This window comes from Cheilinus undulatus, linkage group 17 (assembly GCF_018320785.1).
Source record: "Cheilinus undulatus linkage group 17, ASM1832078v1, whole genome shotgun sequence".
Lineage (NCBI taxonomy): Eukaryota > Metazoa > Chordata > Actinopteri > Labriformes > Labridae > Cheilinus > Cheilinus undulatus.
In genome coordinates this window covers 19388125-19408041 of record NC_054881.1, presented here as the reverse complement: position 1 = coordinate 19408041, position 19917 = coordinate 19388125, and the positions used below count along the sequence as shown (strand labels likewise).

Sequence of the window (19917 nt, the reverse complement as noted above, 5' to 3'; positions counted from 1 at the left end):
TCCACTAAAACCGGAGAGAGGAGGGAAAAGCGTGAGCTGCAGTCACAGGGTGACAGGAGCGGTTGATCTGACCCTCGGCCAGAGGATCAAACCCTGGCTCTTGTAGGTGAGCACTACAGCCACAGCATGCATCCTTTGGATTGATAAGCAGTCAGTCCAGCCTTCTGTTTCAGTTTGTGCTTGATCACAGAGCCCAGACTGCACAAACATACATCCTGTCCCCAGGGATCTCATTATAGACGAACCATGAAAGATGAAATTTAGAAGGAAAGAAGAGAAGTGCTCAAAGAAAAGGTATGATAAAAATGAGGTAGGAGCAGAGGTTTGAACAGCTACTTTTAGGTTATTTTCCCCTTCTCCAGGAAGCAAGATCTATCAGTTGTGAGTGACATATTTCCCTTGCAGACTGTTTAACATAAAACTGCTGAGCTAATCCACAAGGTGCTCTCTCTCAATCAACAGGAATCAACATGACATACAGAAATGCTGCGACCTTAACAAAAGCATCACACCTGGAGATAAGTCCACGATTTAGAGCATCAAGAGATATCAGTTGATGATGAAGCATTAACACTTGTCTAGAGAAGAGAAACCATCTCCACAAGAAGACAGCATGAGATCAAACCCATTGGTTCTAACTTCTCTAACTATGAAGCTGTACATCACGTCAGATCATTCAGAGCCAACCATGGGAGAGGAGAAGGAAGCTAACATGTCTTTTCCCCAGCGTCCCTCCAGGAAACATCATACCTGCTTTCTTCTCATGGCCTCCATTGAGAAGAAGAAGGCATCAGAGAGAGAGAGAGAGTGAGAGGAAGCGTGCATGAGCGAGAGAGAGGGGCGAGAGAGGGGGGACAGAGAGAGAGAGAGAGAGAATGTGTCGAACAGATTGTTCCTCATTCCTCTTTTCTTTCCCCGCATGCACATTCACCTCGCCGGTCATGTGACCTGGTGGCTCCCTCTGTCGGTCCTCCTCTTCAAAGGGTCTCCACAGAGCATGCTCAAACTGTACACTAATCCATTTCTTTAAACTGGAAGATCTCTGAAGATAACAAATGCAGCATGCTAGCCATCCAGCTACAATCTACTAAAGAGGATTAGAGGAAAACATTTCAAAATTCTTCCCAGGATGCAGCCAAGGAAGGCTTTCACAACCAATTTTGGAAAAAACAATATTTTTCTTTCAGAGTGATCATGCAGATATTCTACTTCTTGCTAATGTGGCTCCTCTGTTGTTACTTCCTTTAAAGTTATTACAGTCACTATTTTGTCCAAGATTTCAGAGATTTAAGTCAAACAGGAATACTATAAAACACTCTGCCTTGTGTTTGAAGATGACACTGTATTATTGTTCAAAAGCACAAAGCTTTTGGCTTCTGTTTTGGCTTGATTGGTAGAGCAGGCACCATGTACAGAGGCTGTGGCGGCAGGGCTGAACGATTTGGGAAAATAATTGAATTGCGATTTTTTTTTTACCCAATATTGCAATTGCAATTTAATATGCGATTATTTCTGGAGCAATAGTTCATTCTATACCATAACCAACACAATATTAGATGAACCCTTGTGCCCCCCTCGGGGATTTTTGGCCATTTTTTGCAACTTTTTTTTTTTTTTTCTTTTTTTTTACTTGTGATCATTTTGTCAATTTTACAGCTTGTGGCATGAATTTTTACAGGAACTTTTCTTTCAAGTTAAATTTTTAAAATCCAACATGTGTTACTCTTACATGTCATTTATACTCTCTCAATGAATTTTGTACCTTCTTTACACCTTCAAGGCCAAAAATGTACACGTATAAACACTGCCATTAAATCACCATACATCAATATTTTTTTCTACTTTTTTTCATAAATCTCTTTAACAACTTCAGGCCTGCTCAAAACTGCCAAACATTCAATTGGAGAGTTGGTTGCGTGCATGCCGGTGTGTGTATGTGTGTGTGTGTGTGTGGGGGGGGGGGGATCTGTAAGCATGCACTGATCATTTCAGCGGTGAAAAAAGGGCATCTTTTAAAGGATGTGTTCATGTGTCTGTGAAGAGGTGAGTGTGTAAAAACATGGCCTCCTGCCTTTGCTGTACTCAGAACAAAAACAGTTGTTGGTGAGTGTATGCACCTGGCTGCTTCCCTAATGGTAAATGGAGATGAGACATGGGACAGAGACCAGACTTGCTCCTTCTAAGCTGTCCACTCACTGTAAGAATGAGCAGGATCCTTAGGCCTTGTCCACACAGAGACGAAAACGATTTCAGTTTAGTTTTAAAAAGGTTTTCCACAAACATGGGATTGTTTCAGGAGATGTCCACGTAAGCACGGAAAACGCCTGAAAACGCTGTGAAACATAGACCAAGCCTGTAAGTAGCACTGAAACGTTGCCATGGAAATGCACAAAAAATGAGAGAAGATTTTGAAGCATGCGAATAAAGACTTAGCTGGAGGGGAAAGTTGCACTTCTCATCAATGTAGACCATCAGTGGAGTGCCAAGCCCAAGCTCAAAACAACAATGGCGCATTACAGAGTTGTGTTCATGCTGCAGAAGCTACTGAGCTTATTATGGCTTTTACAGCAAAATCAGATGCTCCTTTACCACCACCGAGAACAGCATGCACCAGATGTTCTTGTTCGTGTGTCTGTGTACAGCACAAAAGCTTTATACACATGAAGTTTCAAAAAAAGGCCACACATCTCGAGCATCAGAGCGTTTGACGGCCTTGTGCGGAAACGCATAAGTATTTGTTTGTGATGTGAGCCAAACAAACGAGTGAAATGTTATTGCTTTGTCCTCCCTAGCTTGGATTTTGAGATGTGCTGCCATTTTTGAAACTTTTAGAACGACTTGTGAGTGTGGACTTTAGAGTGCAGAAGTACAGGATAATATCAGCAGCAAGAAGCTGATTAAAAACAACGAAACAAACAACAGCATGCAATGCTTCACTTCTCTAACATGAGATGCTGCACTTCAATCAGTGCTCTTATGTCTCTAGCATACTTATGGCACTTGTATACAAATGTTTTAAAAATGGCTAGAAAATACATAAATATATACCTGAGTGGCCTGCTATAGTATTGTCTATGAGTGGAAAACACTTCATCTATTTTATAAGACAAATACAAGAATGAATTGCTTCGAAGATGGCATGACCTTGAATCCACAAAGCACTGGAAATGCTTCCATGCAGAACTGCTGGGTTTTGTGCAACATGAAGGAGTTTGCTCACAATTTTCGATTATCAAAAAAATCCAATACTGGTAGCCTAGGACTCAAATTTTTGGAACATCGACTGACTCATCAAATGCACTTCTACCTTTCCAACGAATCAAAACCAAAAAGAGGCGGGACTTGAGATATCACCATTGTAAACAACAATGGCAGGGGTAAACTGACCTGGCTCGTCTTTTCAAGAACAATTTACAGGTCAAGAGCTGCTTTTTATATCAGGACATGATTTCTTCAAATTGCTTTTTGTTTTCTTGGTAATTTTTTCTTGAACAAAGGGAAATATTATGCCCATCGACCTAATTAACCAAGGAAAACTAGACACCACGGAGGGAAGCAATGTTACGCTTTGTAACCTTGCAACTATAAACGTCAGTAAGTAGCACTCTCAAACTGAGGTTGTGGCTGCTGCCAGCGCAAAAATGTCAAAGGACAAAGGACATGGGCTATAAGGGAAACATTTGGTCTAGTTTGGACCGTCAAAGCCAGCCAGCACTCAAAGAGCACAAACAATAGATGATGGAGAAATATAGCAAACATTAAAGAGTAAAAAGCCCCAAAACAAATAATATTTCCGTGAGATGCAACTCATGGTTAATCAGAGAAATCGGGCCATATCTCAGCCTCACAACAGGAGAGTCTTTCGTCCCCGCTGAGCCTCAGACCTGTGAGGGCAGCAAAACAACTCTATCAGGTCATGTGAAGTCACAGATATGACATAACAGATTAAGCTGATACTAAGGATAAAAGCCTGAAAAATTTTCTGAAAGTACCAAGAGTACAAGGACAGATAACAGAATATCTTGAGGTTGTACAAACTGAGTGAGGATAATCATGGACTCATCGTCTATTTTATATAGACTTCCATTGTGAAACAATGAGTTTGGCAAGCTAAAGATCAGCAACAATAGAAAAATAGGATCATAGGTTGCCTCTTTCCAAGGCTGGGCATAGGCCATTGACCTTATATAAACATGGACGTAGTCCCTGTGACGTCAGCATTTGGTTTTTAAAGCCCACTATTGAAGCCCATCAGTGGTGGTTACTATACAGGCAAAGAGCTGGAGCTGAGGCAGGCCTTAAGCCTCCTGATAAACAGCTCAAAGGTACCCACCTTTAAGTCAACACAGCCACACCCTAAATTATAAATAACTCTTATTTTTCATTATTCAAACAAGTACATCCCCCATACAGTGTGTGCTGATCAAGAAATTAGCTTTTCAGACCAAGGTTATGTTTTTTTTACAAGGCTGTGGATGTCTATCTCCAAAGTTGCACCAATAGATTGATGGATGATCTAAATCTGGACAATTGGGAGCCTGCTCAGTCCTAACTAGTGGCCTGCTGGTCCTCTCGAATATGAACAGTTTTGTACTGACTACATTAGCCTCACATGCAGCAAAACACACACTAACACTATAGCCACACTCAAGCTAACATGTATTCAGTATGAACATGAGTTAGCCATCTCCAAGGAGAAAAACCTTGGCACACGTATCTGCCATGGACAGAACTTCTCTGTTCATGGCAGATCTGCGTGCCCACGCTGTCCATATGTCAATGGATTTTCTTTGAAAGCTCCTAAAGGCAGAAATTAAGATCAGATCTCTGTCTACTCTCGGCTGTCTCAAAAGCCAAGGTTCAAATGCAAACACCATCAGAGACCCTCTTGCTCTCTTTCTCTCTCACACACACACTACAAATCTAAGGAGAAATCATCCTGGGTTATAAAATAAGCCAGCCACAGACACCAATGACGGCCATTTTACCTCAACAATGGACTTCAACTGCAGGCGCTCAGTGCACCTCTTGACATTCAGCAAAGCCTCTTCTGTTACCGAGCCTCCTTTATGAATACACATAGGACAGGAATGCTGAATGAAAGCCCATACATACACTGTACACCGACTGACCAGGAAATTAGAAACACCTGGATGATGTAAAAGCACAGCAGCAAGTAATGGTACCCAAACTCCGGCAGAAATTTAAGCCATTTGTCATTAAATACACAATGGTTGAACATCTCAGTAGTCTTAACCTGTTAATAATGTGCCTCTTTTCTGCCTTTAGCCAGTTGTCATCTCTTTGGCTAATGCAAATGAAGTTTGAACAAACTAACCATCACACAGGAAGTACTGTGAAACATTTTCTGCTTTCTTAGTAACACTGACATCATCTCTAAAATCTGTATACAATCCAGATATTCAACAATTAAAAAATGAAAATCCAAATAAGAGCAGCAAGGAAGGGTTTTTTCAATTTCTTGGAGAACTAATACAATTTGATTTATTTAACTTAAATGTTCATATGATATAATCAAAGAAAGGCTGTCAAAAAATGTCAGTACTTTGGTCATTTCTTGACATGACACAACGAAACAACAAAATCTCTTATTTTTATGATGGATAGCTTAAAAAAGTATCCAACTGTCAAGAACTGCATCTTTTCCATTAAAAAAGTGAGTAGGAAAGGAATGAATCCATTAAAAATTGGAAGATATCTCCTTCACACTGTCCATCATTTCCCTTGCCAGTATATGAGAGTTTACCTGCAATTTCTAGTGATTAAAAGCAAACAAATCAGTCAATATTGGGCGCCTAGGACCTCTATTTTTGTTGCCTTGGTATTGAAACAAGCATTGCCATACCTTGATTTTGACTAGTTTGAAACTGAAGTTTTAATTCTGCTATTGGGGCAAAACTACTTCAAGTTTTCAATCATACCTATTGTCTTAATAATCATTAATAGCTGTAGTGTTTTTTACTTATGATCTTTTTGTTTTTGACCTTGAATTTTGGTTTGTTTGTATCAATTCATCTTTAAGGTTTCCTCTCCTTAAGGTTTTGTATTATAATGTGGTTAAATGCATGGATCCCATGAAACAAACAAATACCTTGTCAGTAAGTTATGGTATGTTTTTGGGATCCAAACAAAAGGCTTATTCTTTTTAAGTTGGAATGTTATTATTGGTCAAATGAATACTGCTCATCCAATCACTACACTGTCAACTAGTATAGCTGATAAATATTGTTAATACATATCAACAAATTGTATTGATATTCAGTGGTTAGTGTGGTGCATAGGTTAAATCATTAACTACCAAATCTAAGGACTTTTTTTTTCCATATTTAATATAAGGATGCATGGTACTATCAGCACGATACTGGTGTTGGCTGATATTAGCTTACAAAGTTAACAATCAGTATAGGCAGATATGAAAATTCCTGACAACATTTATGACCCATAAATCAACTAGAAATATCAGCCTACATCAATTACAAATATCAGCCATACATAAACAAATCTGCAGAATTTTAGGCAGGACGCAAGACCTACATCAACTTGTCTTTTTCTTTGTTTTTCCTCATTCTTTACTCTTTACTTGTGTTTTAAGTTGAGTTATTTTGAAAGCAGTACTGTAAAGATGTAATTTTTTTTATTTTTAGTAGAGAAACTATCAAAACTATCATTATTGTCTGCATTTTCCTCAATAACCAAGCAACAAATAAACCAAGTATCATATTGTATTTAGCACATCATTACCAAATGATGTAGCACTATTTTCGACATATCATAGTGGCAAAAATCAAACGTGTCCCCGAACAATGACTGTGCAGTTTAAGGATATTTTGATCAGTGTATGTTTAATGTAATATTACTCAATGTTTCAAATCTCAAAAATCATTATTTCTTTTACACTTTAGTATCCTATTTTTGCTAAATTACTTGTCTTTAAATGTTGTTAATGGTGTAAAGTATACAGAAGTCAATCACAAATATCCATTCACAATAAAAAACATAAACATTGAGGAGGTAGAACTCCAACAATATTCTCATTTTAACAGATTAAACTAAACTAGATAACTTAGTTTAACCATTTCAGATATGTTTGGCATGATATTTTTTTTGTTCTGCTTGAGTAAAATAGGCCTGTAAAGACACCCCTGTCTTGGTGACAGCATATAACATGGTTATGGAGTGCAAACGGAAGTGTCTGCATAGCCCAGTGCTTCACACCTTCATCTGCCTGACTTCAGATCAGTCTCTGCACTGCTGAGGAGAAATCATCTCAACGCTGCTCGAGCGACCTCTGCTGAACAATTCTGCACCCTAACCCTCAAAGAAAAGGAAAAAAAAAGACACAAAGGCTGGATGTCTGATCAGTTTGTACACTTAAATGCCATTCAACCAAGAAAATAATTTGATAACTCAGTCACTTAACATGAAAACCTCAAGGAAACAACAATGCAACCTGTTAGCTAGCACAGGACTGTTTGTACCGACTAAAAGCTATGGCAATAACTTACGAAGACGAGCCTGCACTGGAAGATATATTCCTGAATAAAGCTGCATCTGACAACATAAGGATGCAAAATGCATCAAAGCCGGTTTGAGGGCTGGCGCCATATGTTTACAGTGGGAGGTTGAAAGGAGCTCTGCCAATACTGCCTTCATGTAACTGCATCAATTATCATGAAGCTAACCGACTCCAAAGCATTTAATAACAAAACATTATCAGCTCAACATTAAGCAGCAGTGTTCATGGTGACACCAGGACATGCCTCTGTAATTTATAGAAGCTAGAATTCAAAATAATCAGTTTTATTGAGGATTTTGCAAAGTGTGCAGAGCCTGCTAACTAGCGCGGATGCTAACAGCTAGCTAAACAGCAGTGTCAAAATTAGCATACAGTTAGCCGGCAATAGGTAAAACGGCTAAAAACGTGAATGATTCTTGCTAAAAACGTGTGGAAATCCATCTCCAGTTTATTTTGAATCGCTAAAGCTGAGCAGAAGCAGGACAGTGACGTTAGCCAGGACCATGTATGACCAAACTACAGAAAACAGCCAACAGCGCGCCAGCATGGATTATTCAGGTTCCGGGGTGCAGCATCTTCCTGCACATTCAATTGCCCTCCAGTCCAGCACAAAAGCTAGAGACTCTAGGCTGGCAGCGCCAATTTACGACAGCACGACCCCTTCATACCGACAGTACGCATGTTTACAGTTGAGTTACTGCCTCACAGAGACAAACATGGTCTTCAAAGCTCGGAAAATGGTTCGAAAGTAAAAGAAGCGCCGTGAATATAAGGCTCACACACTCACCTCGGGTCCTACCGAAGCCATGGTGCCTGAACGTAAACCCCGCCCACTCTCGATTACGTCACATTTATTGATCTCAGAAGGCTATGTACCACACCTGGAAGTATGGTTATCAATAATTATTTTATCAATCATTATAAATTAAAAGTATACATGCTACTGAATTACTCTTAATATACACTGTAAATAAGCATACTGTAAACAGAAGTAATAATCTGAATCCAGTCTAGGATTTTTCATTTGATTTTATTTAATTTTCTTTTTATCTTAGTTTGAGGTTTGTTTGTTTCCATGGTGCTTTGTTGAGTGTATTAGAGATTATACTTCGCAAAAATGCTTCATTTTAGTTTAGTTTTGACAACACCAATTACATGTAAGTTGGGGTGCAGTTGAGGAGGAATCCAGCTTCTTATCAGCACACAGTCCAAAAGGATGTATCTCTGCTGGTATGGGGTTGGATTAGTGCCTATAGTAGAGGCAGCCTCTGGTCTGGAAAGGCACCATCAATGCCAAAAAAGTATACAGAGGTTTTGGACCAACATGCTCCCAACCAGAAAATATCTCTTTCAGAGAAGTCCTTGTGTGTTTCAGCAAGACAATGCTAAACCACACACAGCATCCATCACAACAGCATGGCTTTAGTAGAAGAGTCCAAGTGCTGAACTGGCCTGGCTGCAATCTAGACCTTTTACCAATAGAAAATATTTGGTACATCACAAGACAAACAAGACCCAGAACTGCTGAGCAGCCGGAATCCTACATCAGACAAGAATGGGACAACTTTACTCTGGCAAAACTCTAGCAACGGATCTCCTCACTTCCCAGACATTGACAGACTGTTGTTAACACAATGGAAAACATGGCTCTGTCCTTACTTCTTTGAGATGTGTTGCTGCCATCGAATTCAAAATAAGTTAGTGTTTTTCATGAAAAGGTGAAATGTCTCAGTTTCAACATCTGATATGTTGTTTATGTTTTATTGTAAATAAAATATGGATTCATGAGATTTGAAAATAATTTTATTCTATTTTCATTAACATTTTACACAGTGCCCCAGCTTTTTTGGAAATGGGATTGTACCTGCTGGTAGTGTGCTGCACATCCATAGGTAGTATTTTCTGCCACTAAAAGTCATTCTGTTACTGGCATTGAAAATACTGACTGAAAAATATGTTCTGAACTTGTCAGCTTTGTGACTGATAGTGTCATTTGCTTTCGTAGGTCAAGACGAGATCTGTTTTACAAACAGCTTAAAATTCCTCACAGAACAGGGCTGAGTAATATGGAAAATAGTTTTAGTTTATTTAAATGTATATTATTTGCTGATGACACAAATATTTTTGATTCTGTTGAGAGTTTGCAGCAACTTTTGAATGTCATCACTTCAGATTTCAGTAAAATAAAAACATGGTTTGACAAAAATAAAGGATCGCTTAATCTGAACAAAACTAAAATCATGATATTTGGAAACTGTAAAACACACAATCAAACAGATACAGATAGAGGGTGTAAACATTGAAAGAGTAAATGAAAATAAATTCATAGGATTGATAATCGATGACAAAATTTGATGGGAACCTCACAACAAATATGTCAAATCCAAAATGTCTCACAGTATTTCAGTCCTGGCAAAAGCAAAGCATGGTTAGGAAAAAAATCACTCCACATTCTGTATAGTTCACTGATTCTACCTTATTTAGATTACTGTACAGGAGGCATAGGGAAGCACCTACAAAACTTCACTTTAATCACTTTTCATACTGCAGAAAAGAGCAATGAGAATCATTCATAAAGTTGATTTCTGGGCACAAATATGAGTTATTTTTAAATCTAAAACTTTAAAATGTTTTGACTTGGTGGAGCACAAAACAGCTCAAGTGTTGTACAAAGCAAAGAATTATCTGCTACCAAAAAATATTCAGACATGTTTTATGAAAGAGAGGGAGGTGATAATTTAAGGGGGAAATCAAATCTAAAGGTTCGAAGTGTTCGTAAAACAATGAAAAGCTTCTGTATCACCATTTGTGGAGTTAAACTGTGGAACAGACTGAGTGCGGAAATGAAACAAATTTCAAGCATAATTCTGTTTAAAAATAGACATAAAGAAATGATTCTCCAGAGGTACAGAGGTGCTTGCTTGCTATTTAGATTCAAATGTTGCAGGATATGGTACATATATTTGTAAAAGAGGTATCTTGAATGTAGTGTTGTGATTTAAATTATGAAGTATAGTAAAATTTAAGGAGGTAGGATTAGAAAAGTTTATACTTCTTCCTTCTTTTTTCACTCATGTAAACTGAGATGCTGAAGAATTTGCAGATGCAAGTTACTGTTTTCATTTACTGATGTCTACTTATTTGTATTTTTAACTGTTTTTAAGTTGCCATTTACATGATTGAAATAAAGATATCAACCAATCAATACATAATGAGTATCTGTATGGAAATAAATAACAATATCAACGTTTTAAATTTAATATAAAAGCTTCTTGAGTAAAATAAGCAAATCAAATTTAAATAACATATTTCAGAGAATTTATCTTGGGGTCAATAAGCATATCACTGTTGGTGGTTCTTACTGTTCTTACTAATTTTTCTGAGTATTTATTAGGTCTGGGATCGTTGTTTCCTGAATCCATGTAAACCATATTGATATGCTGTGAAAATGTATTTGCCCCTTTTCTGATTTATTTTTCTTTTCTTTTTGCACATTTGTTACACTTAAAAAATATTATTAGACAAAGATATTCTGAATAAAGACAAAATGCAGTTCTTGGAGGATGATTTAATTTGTTAAAGGGAAAAAGCCTTCCATGAATAGTATGAATAGCTAGTTTATGGTAATACCATAGCATCTCTATCAGAATTAAGTCTGGACTTTAACTAGACCACTTCAAAACCTCAATTTTTTTCAAAGCCATTTAGAGGTGGACTTTCTGGTGTATATCATGGTCGTCGTCCTGCTGCATAATCAAAGTGTGCTTAAAGCTCGAGGTCAAGAACTGATGGTCGGACATTCCATCAATTATGGCAGGTGGTCTTGAAGCAGCAAAGCAGCCCCAGACATCACACTACCACCACCATGTTTGACTGTTGTATGATGTTTTTATCAAATGTTGTGTTAGTTTAATGCCATATCTAACAGAACATCTGTTATTCCTTTCCAAAAAATTTAACTTTTGTCTCATCAGTCCACAGGAATATTTTCCCAAAAGTCTTGGGGATCAACAAGATGTCTCGGCAAATGTGAGACGAGCCTTTGTGTTCTTTTTGGTCAACAGTGGTTTTGGCCACGGAACTCTCCCATGGATGCCACTTTTTAACCAGACTCCTCCTTATTGAACTCTGACCTTAATTTAGTCAAGTGAGGCCTCCAGGTCTTTAGATGTTGTTCTGCGTTCTTTTTGTGACTTCCTAAAAGTGTCATCAATGTGCTGTTAGATAGTTTTTGGCAGGTCCGCCACACCTGTGAAAGTTCACCACTGATACAAGTTTTCTCCATTTGTGGATAATGACTCCGTCTGTGGTTTGCTGAGTCTCAAAGCCTGAGACATGGCTTTTGAACCCTTTCAAGACTGATAGATTTCAATCACTTCTTCATTTGTTCTTGAATTTCTTTACATGGTGTCATTTTGTGTTGCTTTTTGAAATCTTTAAGCCCACATGATTTTGTCACTTGTGTGTGTGTGTGTATATATACACACTACTGGTCAAAAGTTTTAGAACACCCCAATTTTTCCATTTTTTTCTTGAAAATCATTAATGTGTCCTTGCACTCTGAAATGAAAGCATAGTACAAATAAGCAACTGGAGTTTAAAAAGAAATCATGGAATCAATTTATAGACCAAAATGTACTCTAAACTTTTGACTCGTCAAAGTAGCCACCTTTGGCAGATATAACAGCTGAACACACTCGTGGAATTCTTTTCTATTTCTACAACAGAAATCAAATATTCTTCAGAAAGTTCTTCCCAAATCTGCTACAGAAGTTCCCATAAATGTGTGGCACTTATAGGTAGCTTTGCTTTAACTTTTCTGTCCAGTTCATCCCAAACCAGCCGGATGGGGTTTAAGTCTGGAGACTGTGCTGGCCACTCCATGTTTTCAAGCTTACCACCTTGTTCTTTTTTCCTGAGGTAGCACAGCTTGGCACAGCTTGGACTTATGTTTTGGGTCATTCTCTTGCTGTAGGATGAACCCCTGGCCAACTAGGTGCATACCAGAGGGTATTGCTGCCGCTGCAGAATGCTGTGGTAGCCGTTTTGGTTCAGGGTGCCTCTCACTCTGTACAAGTCATCGACCCTGGATCCAGCAAAACAGCCCCAGACCATCACACTTCCTACTCCATGTTTGATGGTTGATGTCACACACTGTGGAACCAACCTTTCGCCTACTCGACGGCGTACAAAGATCCTGAGTGATGAACCAAAGATTTCAAAATTTGATTCATCAGTCCATGATACCTTCTTCCAGTCTTCAGTGGTCCAGTGGTGGTGTTTCATGGCCCAGGCAAGCCTCTTTGTCTTATTCTGACGTCTGAGCAATGGCTTTCTTGCTGCAACTCGTCCTGTCAGTCCTGCAGCTCGAAGTCTCCTCTTCACAGTTGAAACTGAGACCACTATTAAGCTGTGCTTTAAGCTGTTGTCCTGTGAGCCCCCTATCACGCAAGCTGTTTACTCTCAGAAACTTGTCCTCTGACTCAGTTGTGGTTTTGGGTCTGCCAGACCTCTTCCTGTCAGAGTTTCCCCCAGTTTCTAAGTGCCTTTTGATGGTGAAGGAAACTGTACTCACTGACACCTTGACTTTCTTTGCAATTTCTCTGTAGGAAAGACCTACATTTTGAAGTGTTATGATCATCTGTCTCTCTTCCATTGTTAATTGCCTTTTTCTCGCCATTTTTGTAGCAACACACTACTTTCTGCAGTACGATACTGTTCAACCGATGCTCACGAGTGTATGGTACCACAGTGTGTTCCACAATTGCTTTTATGTTGACAGAGGGGGTTGTAAGTAATCAAGGAAAGTTGAAACACCTGTAGGAATTAGTAGCACCAGCTTTCAAGGCTTGATCAACCTCCATTGCTGCAGAAAAGCTTTAAATTGTTAACCCAATTTCCATTCCCTAAAAAGGGCCTTTTTGTATAATCCTGAAAAGTAAATTATTTTTCAGTTTTGGGTAACCTTAGAATGACTTGAATTGCAATAAATAACTGGAAAAATTGGGGTGTTCTAAAACTTTTGACCGGTAGTGTATATATATATATATATATATATGATAATCTGAAACATTTAAGTAATACAAATATTTAAAAAAGAAAGAAAAGAAAAGAAATCAGAAAGGGGGCAAATGCTTTTCCACAGCTTTCTTTTATGACCATATTTGACTAAAAAGCTTCTTACACATATTTGCACAAACAGTTGCAAGAAAATTGCCTCTTTGCCAAATTGGACATTTGTGTTTGTTAAAAAAATCATCACCCTAACACACCTATTTCATCATTAAAAAAAAAAAAAAAAAGAAAAGAAAAGAAAAGAAAATCCTAATAATCCTCCACCATGCCAGCAGTTGTTTTTTATGATATTTGCAGCCATGGTCACAAAAGTACAAAGTCTGAAACAATTTTACAAAGTCTGAGACAAATTTACTTAAACCACAACATTTTTATACTTCATAAAAAATACAAATGAACAAATAAGAAAACGAATTTGCATTTTACAAAAACAATTTCAAAAGCTGAAACAAATGTATGGAGTCCGATACAAAATGACAAAGTCTGAAACAAAGTAGTAGTAATTTCAAATTTTGTAAAAGTGTTCAGTCTGTTTAAATTTGCATTGGACTTAAATTTTCTCGTCATTTGTAAAAGAGTTTTTCTAATGCAGATGTGTTTTATGAAATGTAAAAATGCTTTGGTTAATGTAATTTTTTTTCAAATGGAAAAATGTTTTTGTTCATTAAAATGTGTTTTAAGAAATGTAAAATTGTTTTGGTTAATGCAAATGTGTATGATGAAATGTGAAAAGGTTTTGATTTATGTAAATGTGTTTTATTCAACATTTAAATGTTTTGATTAATGTAAATTTATTTCAAGCTTTGTAAAAGTGTTTTCGAATTTGTAATTATTTATTGCACTTCCAGGCCACCGTACGGGGGCGCAAGCGTCTCAAATTTTCTATTAGACTCCTACACTGAACAAACGAAGAAGAATCCTGTACAGTCGATAGGTCCGTGTCACCGGTAGAGAACGTTAGTATATTTTCGTCGGTTGTCCGGGAAACCCGCCATGTATGAATTATCCGATTAAAACAGTTGTTTTGGCGGAAGGTTTCATAGAAGCGAGAGGAGCGACAGGGTTCAGCGAACAGGTTGTTAAAGTCCCGGCTAGTTTATTTAAACGGAGCTGAATCGTGTAACCACCTTCAACGTTGGTGAGGAGAACGGTGGCGTTAGCTAACATGACCCAACAAGCTGCTGCTCTGCAGACCTACAACAATGAGTTGGTTAAGTGTAAGTTTCTTTTTCTAACCCCATTAGATAACACTTTTGATGTAAATTGGTTACCAGTGTGCACATTTTTCTAAGATGGTTTGATACTGTCGATAAACCAAAGTTACAGTTGAGATAAACGGTTTAGTGTTACAGTGACAATAAGAACTGGTGACATGTATTGTTTGGTTGAATTTGCTCTCCATGAACAAGTTTCTGGTATTTTCATAACAGATTGACAGAAGAGTAGACAGTCGTTTCTGCTTGTTCTGCTCTACTTCTTCTCTTCCTGCTGCCTCAGTTCAATCTGATTAACCCACACAGATTATGCTGTCTCTTTCACCTGCAAATCAGCCTCCAAGCCCCTGCAAACCACATTACTTTAATTCATGTCTAATGTCTTTGTTTTTACAAGTTTCTGAATTTTGCAATACATTAAGCAGTGTTTGAGTTCTCCTTCATGTATGATTTAAATGAAACTAGACAAAAATGTTCAATTTACAGTAAAATATGTCTGTATTTTGGGCTTGCTGTATTATAGTAATACACAGCAGTGTTAATTTCGGCACCTATTTACAATTTTGCCTTTAGATTAAAATGACCTTTAGTTTTAGTTGTTGAAAACTCAAAACATTTTTTGTTCAGTTAAATGTCCTTACATATTAGTCTTTATTTTAAGTCATGTCAAATTTTCCTCTTTAAACTAATTTAACCAGCCAAATTGTAAAACTGATATAAATGTAGAATACTAACATTAATGTCAATCAGTACTTTAAGTGATTTAAAATAGTGGTTCCCAAACTTTTTCTGCTGGCAGATGAAAATATATTTTATATTGGACATACCTTATATGACCAACTGAGAAATATCAGGGATTTTAAACAACTAACATTTTAGTCTTGTGTACTCTCTTTGAGAAAAACTAACCTTAATTTACATCAGTTTTTATCACCAAAGATCTATTTTTAGCTAGCATTAATCTAGTCTTCCTCATGGAAAAAGGTAGTTGAGGGACATTTTTAGTCATAGTTTTAGTTGATGAAATTAACAGGAAAGTAGTGGACAGCTTGGGGCCATATGCGGCCCTCAACCTCACTCCATGCAGCCCACAAATCAGTTTAGAATACCAATAAAGTATAAAACGGGAATAAGACATGACAAATCTGTCATGTAAACATGAAAAAATATACATTTCTCTTATAATCTATGATTGATGGTGTATGTTTAGATTTTTAAAAAGAAATTACTAGATATAATTGTCCGTAATTGTTCCTGTAAAAGTTCTCATATTCATCAGTAATTGCATTTATCAAAAAAAAAAAAATGCATGTAAAATATATTAAAGTACAGTTAATTATCATATTCACTGCATTGAAGAAGCAGCAGGAATTCATTTAATTCTGTGTTCATCTCATTAAATGGACAATTTCTATCAACAGTGGAGTGCAAAAACATACATTTTAGTTTAATAATGTTCATAAAAGCAACTAATTCTTCATTTTATTGAATTGTTAGTAATCACAAGGGTCCAACTGAGAATATCAAACAATTTGTAACAATTTTGCCCTTTAGCATTGGCAATAAAATTAATATGGCCCTACCATGATTAATTTTGCCTACCAGGATTATTGGCCCAACCAAAATTGCCCATCCCTGACACAGATACACAGCCATCCATGGAGAATATTGGAGTAAATGGGGATTGATGGGGATTCTCACTTTGGGATAATGGACTAGATTTGTTCAGGGTGTTATTACAGATTAAAGCCATTTCATAGTAAAACAGAAATTTGGATTCATTCAGTAAAAAATGTGGGGAGAGGCCTTGAAAATTGAGGCTCTACTTGTCTCAGTTTTGTCCTTTTTAAAAATATATTGCAAATATATAGCAAATATATTGTTTGTATTATGAGTTTGATTCCTAGTTATATAACCAAAAGAATGAAGATATGTAGAGGGTACATGCAATATCATCTAGCTTCATGATATGACCCCTTTTCAGAGTTAAGTTGCATATAAATCCCTTTTACATTAAGAATAGATTTGAATATGAGAAAGTAATAATAAAGAAGCTAAAAAGAGTAGCAACTTTATTAATAATCACTTTTTAATGATGTTTTTTAAAATCAAAACAGGAAAAGAAACAAATCCACATGCTGTGGAGGCTAAAACCAGACAATAAATGTAGTATTAAATTAAGTAATTCATCCATGATTAACTTTCAGACATCTTTGAGGTCCATTTAAAGCATATGTTTTCCCTTTGGGACTTTATAACGTTCATAATAACTGTAGTGCAGGTGCCTAAGCAGATTCGGATAGTCTCCAGTGTTCTAAATGATTTTGTCTCCTCAGGTATTGAAGATTTGTCCTCCAAGCGAGACGAATTGAACCGTCAGATCAAGCAGGAGGAAGAGGAGAAGGAGCGTTTGCAGCATGACATCCGTGTCCTCTCAGAGAAGCTGAACAGAGTCGAGGAGAGCCTGGTGCAAAGACTCGCAGCCCGTGCTACGTTTGACCGCACTATCGCAGAGACAGAGGCTGCCTACACCAAGGTGGGTAACTTGTCTGAAATGTTTTTCATCAGCTATTCAACACAAATGATAATCAGTCATTTAGTTGATGACTTCTTACTTCATTCTTACTTTACCAGGATTTTTTCTACAATTTAAACGTTTGTCTTTCTATTGATAACTGAACAACAAAATGAGACATCTTTTAAAATATAAAAAAAGTCACTGATGCAGGGAGAGTAACAAAGGTAGAGTTAGTTGTCAGCTGTGTATCTCTTTCATCAGGCTAACACACAGACTCTTCTGTCTTGTAGACTCCATTTTTCTCTGTAGATTGTAGTTTATAATCAGTGAGGCCCCATCCTGTTGTCCTTGTGGAGCCCCCCTTACTGATGCTGAACTCCCCAAGCCCTCACACTAATCACTGCAAACAAACTCTCCAGAGCTGCTCTTATTAAAAAACAACAAGACACTCAGCAGTCTGAGCTTCTTTTAAACGACTATCAACCTCACTGCATGACGTCATGTCGACCTTATTGTTACTTCCACTCTAAATGGCCTGCAGTGTTTTTATGTGATGTATGTTTACGTTTCCTCCTATAGATTCTGGAGAGCTCACAGTCTCTTCTGAGTGTCCTGAAGAGGGAGGCAGGAAACCTCAGCAAAGCCACAGAGCCCCGGAGGAAGGAGCAATAATGGCGATGAAAGGTCTCTGAACTCTTTCTGTGACCACAGCTGCTCACTTTACTCTGCCATTAACAAAGTTTATACCCCTCACTGGACTATTTCTAATATATTTGGTTGATTTGTTGTAAACTTTTTAATGTAATAAATGTATTTCTTCTCACTTTCATGCCTCTCTCTTGTGAACAAAACAGTCAAAAGGCAGTTTTTAGGCTTCCTGCAGGATGTCCCAGTTCTGCTCTTGACTGCTTTCAATTTTCTGTTACTTTCTAAAACTAAAGACAATCATCTTTTCAATAATTTCTCAATAATCATGAAAATTTCAGCTCTTACTAGTGATCAAGACTCTTTGGTTCAGTTCGACTCTTGACACCTAAATGGCCCTTCTTTTGGCACTACTTTTCTTTGTCAAATCAGCCAAATTTAGCATGTAAGCAGTGCTTTCACTGAAGTTGTTCAAAATAATTAAACTAAACTGAACAATTCCCAGAATAGCACTGTTGTACATGATGGTTGGTAAACAATATTGCACCACCAAACAATGTGTCTGTTGTCAAGTGGTTCAGAGACAAGATCATCCCTTTAAAAAAAAAATGTCTCTCGAACAGGAGCCGGGGTGCCCTGTTTCACATAGAGTGGTTCTAAAGAGTCCACACACACCTCTGTTAAAATGTCACAATTTTGTGGTGTTAAAAATTAGGCAAAAGTGGATCATGTCGGAATTTTTTTCCACCACTTTTGTAGCCTAAAACATTACAATTCAATTGAAAAACAACCACAATATTTTAGAAGGCATTGATTAGAAAATCCCCCCGAAAACTTCATTAACGCACCTTTGATTTCATACAGAACTCAGTCGTTTTGGTTATGAGTCTGTCAGAGTAACATATCTCAACAAAACTTGTCCTTCCCTCAAAAGCACTCAAAATCTGTCTGATTACGAGGGCATTTCCTGTGCACAGCCCTCCTCGGGTCACCCCACAGATTTTCAGCAGGATTCAGGCCTGGGCTCTAGATGGGCCAGTCTTTTACTTTATTCTGGGGAAGCCATTCTTTTGTAGATTTGAATATATCCTTTTTATCGTTGTCACACTGAAAGGTGCAGTTCCTCTTCATTTTTAGCTTACTGCAGATACCTCAAGGTTTTGAGTCAAAATTGACTGGTATTTGCAGCTGTTCATACTTCCCTCCAGGATAGGTTTAAACTTATCTTTATCCATTTGATGTGAAATGTAGATGAGGTTAATCAGTGCTTGCTGGTTATTTTAGGCGCTGAAGTATTAAATATAAATGGCCTGAAATTTACGTCCATTCTTTATTTGTTTAAAAGCCATGGAACAATGCTTCACATTCCCACATCTTATATGAGAATAGTTGATTGTTGTTTCTCATATTATCTTTAGGAGGAAGGGAGGAAAAGAGAGCATGTCTCTGTCATAGATGGAGAGGAAAAATAGAGAAACTTTGTTACATCTGTCCTGATGTAACTTATTTAACATGTTAAGTATAAGAGCAATGCTTCAACTTTAAATCACATCCAGCATTCCTGTAAATGTTGCCTTATACTAATTTGACAGAAAGATTCAAGAGGAAGAGGTGCTGCAAATGTCTTTGCTCTTCCTTCTGTCGCAGCATCTACTCCCTCTACCTGCTTCATTCAACGTCAGTCAGCAAATACATCTTATGTCTCTTTATCATCTTACCTGCAGACTTTTCTTCACTTCTCATTGGTAAGTAAATGCTGCATGCTGTCTGGAATATGCTCATAATTACAATTTACAATAATTATAAATTAAACTATTACTGGAAGTTATTTTTTGGTACAATTTTAAATAGTTGCTGTGCTGTGATGTTGGAAATCATGAGAATATAGGAAGGTGCTTACTGGTAGTTTTCATAAAATCACCAGTTGG

The 19917-nt window shown here is 37.4% G+C and overlaps 2 protein-coding genes across 5 annotated transcripts in view; one reads left to right on the top strand and one right to left on the bottom strand.

Moving 5' to 3' along the window:
- Positions 1-8356, bottom strand: part of ehmt1b (euchromatic histone-lysine N-methyltransferase 1b) — a 40144-nt gene extending 31788 nt beyond the window's left edge. For 2 of the 4 annotated variants that reach the window (XM_041811034.1, XM_041811038.1), the window contains exon 1: positions 8325-8354. In XM_041811034.1, coding sequence (XP_041666968.1) covers positions 8325-8345 — 21 coding nt within the window. In that variant the 5' untranslated portion in view covers positions 8346-8354. Of the gene's footprint in view, positions 1-7236; positions 7336-8324 lie in introns of those variants that run through there. The other 2 variants (XM_041811035.1, XM_041811037.1) reach the window with 2 other exon arrangements.
- Positions 8357-14534: 6178 nt separating this feature from the next.
- Positions 14535-18167, top strand: ssna1 (Sjogren syndrome nuclear autoantigen 1). The gene is made up of 3 exons (XM_041811455.1): positions 14535-14829; positions 17163-17362; positions 17924-18167. Exons 1-3 carry the CDS (start codon positions 14778-14780, stop codon positions 18014-18016), a joined length of 345 nt encoding a protein of 114 aa, XP_041667389.1. The 5' UTR covers positions 14535-14777; the 3' UTR covers positions 18017-18167.
- The last annotated feature ends 1750 nt before the right edge of the window (positions 18168-19917 follow it).

Coding starts and splice junctions, on each gene's coding strand:
- ssna1 (XM_041811455.1), top strand. CDS start 14,778: ATGACCCAACAAGCTGCTGCTCTGCAGACCTACAACAATGAGTTGGTT. Junction 14,830..17,162: donor CAACAATGAGTTGGTTAAGT/GTAAGTTTCTTT, acceptor TTGTCTCCTCAG/GTATTGAAGATTTGTCCTCC. Junction 17,363..17,923: donor CAGAGGCTGCCTACACCAAG/GTGGGTAACTTG, acceptor TTCCTCCTATAG/ATTCTGGAGAGCTCACAGTC.